Source organism: Bidens hawaiensis, unplaced genomic scaffold, assembly GCF_021521415.1.
Source record: "Bidens hawaiensis isolate Kalapana, Puna unplaced genomic scaffold, B.hawaiensis_p1.1 tig00039533_1, whole genome shotgun sequence".
Classification (NCBI taxonomy): Eukaryota; Viridiplantae; Streptophyta; class Magnoliopsida; order Asterales; family Asteraceae; genus Bidens; species Bidens hawaiensis.
In genome coordinates, this window is record NW_027505611.1 from 28,145 (window position 1) to 34,569 (window position 6,425).

Here is a 6,425-nt window from a genome sequence, read left to right on the forward strand (position 1 = left end):
TCTCAGATACTTAAATACAAGCTATTTGAAAATTAATATACTTTAACATCCTATTATCTTCAAAGTCGTAATTACACAAAAACATATAGTTTTAGATACGATAAAAAGACCGTTATTTAAGTGTATGGCTATCAAAAAGCAGTGCTCTAGCGATATTAGTAGGTACATGGTCAGTACTACATGATATAACGTTTATACGTACAGTTCTTATGACTATCTGTTTAAAATTGATTGTGTATTGTGTTAGGATTAGTGTTACTGCTGAAATCACAACGTTATATTTATTTGATTTGATGTTGTATATTGAACATCTATATGTCTTCAAATTATTACTTTATTAACTTCAATGAATGACAAACTATTTTCCTTGATAAAATAGAAATACAAAATTTGCTCAAAATATATTAGTTCCTCTATCTCCTAGTAGATCCTTGATTAGTATGCTTAATTTCCTTCCTTTTTTTTATTTAATTTGGAAAAGAAATCTCATCAAAATCGTCCAACGATAAGAAAACTTCGTCCAAACATGAAAGCTCATTTCCATCATCGTTGTCATTGTCACCACTATCGTCAAACACCCTACATATCACCCAATTCGTATAATCCTATAATTTGAAAATGAAATTGTTAAAAACAACAATAAAAGAATGAAACTGATAATTAAATATCTTTTGATGATCGAATACATCGTTTTTACCGATATATTATACAATTCCTAAGATGTTATTTAAAACGTCAAGGAAAAAAGACATATTATTTAATATGTATCCCGATAAGATTATAGATCGTGACCATTTTATTGAACATATACTAGACAAAATTACATTTTTCATTGTTCGGTACACATTTCGTTAGATAGTTGAATTAATCATCATTGATGACTTACTGATTTCGATTGGCCTCTTCTAGATCTACCAGTACTGCTACTGCAAGATGAACTACCATTATCAAAAAGCCTAAATTCCTCCATTGTCCAACTTGTTTTAACACCTTGATCAGGAGCTTCACCGGTATGAAACACATAATATTTCTTCACTCCAACAATTCGTTTGCTGCTACTTGAACTTATAATTTGTTCATCGCATCCCCAGGATTTCCAATACCCGCTTGTTGTTATTCGGTTTTGTGTCCTCCTGCTGTAATAATACCACTTTTTTCCTTCCACCATAGCTTTACCTACAATCAAAACAAAACCATGCATATATTATGCATGTTTTCTTAAACATATCTAACGTGGTTATAGCTAGACCTACATATTACACGGGTTGGATAATAAAAACGATATGATTCATGATTAATATGTTAATATTTCTTATAAGAACGATATAAGTACACACATGGGTTACAAAATGAAAAAAAAAATGTTCAATTTTTAAAAATGTTTGATGAACAAACTTAACTTTTTTTTCACTATAAAACACATTTTATAAAAAAAAAAAAATTTATAGAAAGCATTAATATTTAATGTGAGAAAACAAAAAAAATATAAAATGAATTAAAGAATTATGTACAATTAGCCTATGTGTAGTGGAGGGGCTACAAAATGAGCGATTTGCGTCATGTGGCGTCCAATCAGCAAATTGTATGTTTTTGTTTTTGGGGTGTAATGGTGTTGTAGCCCATATATATACATATATATCACACACACATATAATAATAATATATGCACACACAACACATACAAAGCCAGGCCACAAATACCCGGCGCCCCCCTCTTCTCGCCCCACATTTCGCCCGGGACGTGTTGTAGCCCCTATTCGCCCAAACTCCGCGCCCACTATGGGTGGCCTTAAATGTACAATTAATAGGAAATAGAGGCGGCAAAAACCAATAAAAATACACCAGAGAGTGACATGTGACAAAAAAAAATATTATGTAGACTTTTTATAAACATGCAATATTATATTAATCTATAAAAAAATGAGAAATTTAATGTACCATCCAAATCCCAAGGATCATAAGGGTGGAGATCGAGATCGGGGATGATATGAGGGTGGTAGGGGAGGATAGAGACCTTGCGTTGAAGGAAGTGAACGACGAGTTCTTCATCCGTAGGACAAAACCGGAAACCAGGTGGGAGGTGATCATGATTATTGTCACTCATGTTAAGGGGTATCTAGTAATATTGTAAGGCTTTGGATAGGGGCATTATATACAGTGATAGGAAGAGTGATCAGAGAGACAGAGACGTGAGATTGAAGTATTGTGATCTACACCACCAGGAGTAGTAGTGACTGAGTGATCAATGTGTGTGTGTGTGTGTGAGAGAGAGAGAGAGAGAGAGAGAGAGAGAGAGTTTGGTGCATAATGTAAGTATTATGAGTTTTGGTTTTGAAGGTATCTGTTTGCTTTAGGTAGCACCCTTGGCAGTGTAAAACAAAAGGTTTGGAAACTAAACAAGACAACATGTCACGGTATGATCTGTTATACCTAACTCTATGTATATATTCAAGTAAGTGTATGTGTATACATACATACATACATACATACATACATACAATTAATTTAGACCTGGCCGGTTATGGTTTTGTTACACCACTTAAAATTCATACACCGAGTAGTGTTGTAAATGATCGTTATTTTTTGTAAGCGATTGTTTACAGTCGTCGTCGTTGTATAGATGAACGAATAAGAAAATGTGTGTGTGACTGTGTGTTTGCAGAGAGTCTGATTATTCGCTCCTCGTACTAAAAAACAAATATGAACCAATATCATTTATGTATATAAGCCACAAATACATATATGGTCTACACAAGCGTAGGTCATGTTATATTACGTACCTATCTACAAACATTATAGGTAGATACAAAAAAATGTGAACAAACTATTTGTAATACTCAGACATTCATAGGATATATACTTAATAATTCAGTATTATTCTCACGACTAGGTATCCTTCTCTAGCCATTAGTTATTCAATTTTATTTGTTACATTGTCAGTTATTTGTCTCCAATAAGCCATCGCTTCCCAATACCTCTAAATCCCAGTTTCATCTATTCTACCAAAACTCTTGTGGTTTGGTGTGTTTAATTTTTCGATGTTCGAAACAGTGAAAAATTAAATTCTGTTATGTATTTGTTACATCTAAAATTTATTTTCATTAATTATATATATCAAATTTCGAGGACGAAATTTATTTTAAGGAAGGAAGAATTGTAATATCCGAATTTTTTCAGATAATAATTATAATAGCTAAATTTTATGATAATAAAATAAGATGATTATTTAAATGATTATGGTTTAATGGAAATTGTATTGAATTTAGAATTTCGTTGGGAACTCAAATTTGATATGTAATCAAATGGTATTAGAGGTAAGATAATATATATACGTGGGTTAACTTGTTAACGATATATATATATATATATATACATATATATATATATTATCACTTATGATTTGAGTAAAGATACCATTAAGTAGAATTTGAATATTATTATTGTAGTATATCGTTGCAAACTCATATAAATAAACAATTTAAATAAATAGATAGATAATAAGCACACCTAATCCTAAAATTTCAAGATATAATTTTTGAACTAGTCTTATCACCTCCAAGTACATCATTAATTAAAAGTGTTAGTATCTCGTAAATGGGTAGAACGTTAATGAAATATAAGCTAAACTTTTTAACATAAATACTATTTTAACATACACATGAGTAATAATAACCAAAAGTAAAAGGTTACTTAAAACAAACACTAAAGTAAAATGTTTGCTAAGTAAATGTGGAAATAAATTATGAAACAAAGTAGAGGGACCATTATTGCCTTTTCGTGAAAACCAGTTTGAAGAACACATGATCTGCATCTCTTCACAGCCGACTTACGTAAGGCTATCTCAACAAACCATACGGCTATATCGGGATTTGATTTTGTTTCAAATTCGTTAATATAGATACATACGATAACAATTCCAAGGAATGTTCATTGATTAAAAATCCAATAAATCTTAATCTTTCCCTGCCGTCAACACCACCACCGTAATCCCTACAACTCGCCGGAGAAACGTGGGCACCGCAGCCACCTCGAGTTCTCGCTGACTCCGCGGGTAGTCACACACCACCGTTCGCCTCCGCTCTCTGTGTTTCCGCATTAAGCCGCTATGTACCGCCACCGTGAATCCCCCACCTTGAAGGTAACAGCCTACTCTTTGATAAATCGTTCGTTTGGTTGAATATGGTTCTTAAAATTTTGATCGATTAGTTTCCGGCGACTAAGATGTTAAATTGGAATTCGATTTTGTTGAAGAAAATGTTTTTGTCATTCAAGAGTTTTGTCAGTTTCCGTGCTTCACGGCATGCTTGCTTATAAGAATATACAAAATATGTTAAGTGTTTAAAAGTCAAGCTCTTGACGTAGGACTAAATGCTTCATAAATAAAATATAATATTTAAATATAAAAAGTATGAGGAAACTCTATGTTCATGATCAATTTGATAGTCTTTGTATAACCATAAAAGTTTATTATTTAATAACTATAATAAATAAACAAAAAGGAAAGAAAGTCCATGTTGTCGGAAACCTAATAGTCACCCAATCATACAACTGAATTTAGTTATGTATGGTTTATGTGAACCGTAATTAAATTGTAGGTTCTCTTTGCTGTTAAAGACAAATTGAGTTGTTTTGTCTTTCTAACTAAGGTACGGTTTCTGGTTTCTTTCACTCATAGTATTACTTATATTCCGTTACTTCGTAGTACGGTTTCTGATTTCGTTCATTCGTAGTATTAATTATATTTCGTTACTTCCTAGTACGGATTCTGTTTCTTGTTACTTCATAGTACGGTTTCTGTTTTTGTTTTCTCTTAGTATTAATTATATTCTGTTACTTGGTAGTACGGTTTCTGTTTTTGTTTTCTCTTAGTATTAATTATATTCTGTTACTTGGTAGTACGGATTCTGTTTTTGTTTCTTCTTAGTATTAATATATTTGTTACTTCGTAGTACGGTTTCCGTTTTTGTTTCCTCTTAGTATTATTTATATTCCGTTACTTCGTAGTACGGATTCTGTTTTTCTTCACTCATAGTATGGGTTCTAGTCCATTTTATATTCGATGTCCGTCACTTCGTAGTGCGGATTTTTGTTATCTAGTTCGGTTTATTCGTGTGATATGGTTATATTAATTTTATAGCATGCAATAGGCTATATATATTTTGAATTCATTATTGCATGTTCATGTTTAAATATCTTTTAGTTATACGACTTTAGTTCAGTACTCTGTTACCCGAGCATTTCTGACTTGTCGTTGGGGCGTCAACGACATGGCACTTATCGTGACAGTGCGTAATCAAAGTTCACGGCGTCTCTGAAAGTACTCATGTAGTACCTTGGCCACTTAGAGGCGTATAGATCGATCTTAGCTCCGACTCCTGACTCCTGACATGGCACTTATCGTGACAGTGCGTAATCAAAGTTCACGGCGTCTCTGAAAGTACTCATGTAGTACCTTGGCCACTTAGAGGCGTATAGATCGATCTTAGCTCCGACTTCTGACTCCTGACTCCTGACTCCTGACTTCTGTTTGAGATGGAACAATGTGTGCACGCCACCCACACCGTCTCTTTGGTGCATGGACTAGCTAGCTGTGTACCCCTCTGTTTCGGCTCTGGGTGCTTCCGTATTACACGACCTATTTATTTTAACATCATCGTCGTGTATTTTAGTAATTATATTTTGTTTCGCTATATTTCTGGTCCGTTTTGATATGTGTATATGCATTTGATTAAATTTGAGTATATTCAGATTACGTCCCGATCGTGTATCGGATTATGTTTCGCATTTAATTATAGTTCAGTTAAATGTTACACGTTATATGTTACACGTCACACATTATATGTTACAAGTTATATGTTTATGGCTCTGGGAGTTTTTGTTATAGTTCTGATATATTTCCGCATGCGTTTGACCATGTTCTGGCCAAGTGTCGGATCATACATCCGAATTTTATTAAGTATATGTTTAGGTAAAAAGGGTTGGTTTCGAGTTTGAATTGAAGTTCGTATATTTATTCTCTTACGTCTGTCCTTACCTATACTATTGTTCTTTCCGTTACTGGGCAATTTTTGGCTCAGCCGTGTTTTCTTGTTTTGTTTTTCTTATTTTGTTTTCAGGTAATACGGGATTCTGGAAATTTAGTGATGAAAGATAATAATGAAGTTCAAGTTTTTTAAAGGCTATTCATCTTCGGTTACTTGAGTAAATATAATTTGACTTAGGCTTATTCGAATTTTGTTATGATGTCTGTAATAGTAACACGTTAGCCTGTTCCGGGTTGGGGTGTTACACTATTGGTGTTTTATGTATATAATCGAGGCATGTACATGTATAAAGTATAAATGTGGGTTTTTTCGTGGTAATTTTTGTCCGGTGGTACCGGGTGTTTTTTTGTTGTATAAGTCTTCTTTGGTGTTTTTCTAACG

At 33.2% G+C, this 6,425-nt stretch overlaps 1 protein-coding gene across 1 annotated transcript; it reads right to left on the reverse strand.

Annotated features, from left to right (window-relative positions):
* Positions 1-409: 409 nt before the first annotated feature.
* LOC143614269 (NAC domain-containing protein 104-like) lies at positions 410-2,104 on the reverse strand. Its single transcript, XM_077087755.1, has 3 exons — positions 1,939-2,104; positions 887-1,176; positions 410-605 (listed from the first exon to the last, which is right to left on the reverse strand). The coding sequence occupies exons 1-3, from the start codon at positions 2,102-2,104 to the stop codon at positions 468-470; spliced, it is 594 nt and encodes a 197-aa protein (XP_076943870.1). The 3' UTR covers positions 410-467.
* Positions 2,105-6,425: the final 4,321 nt, after the last annotated feature.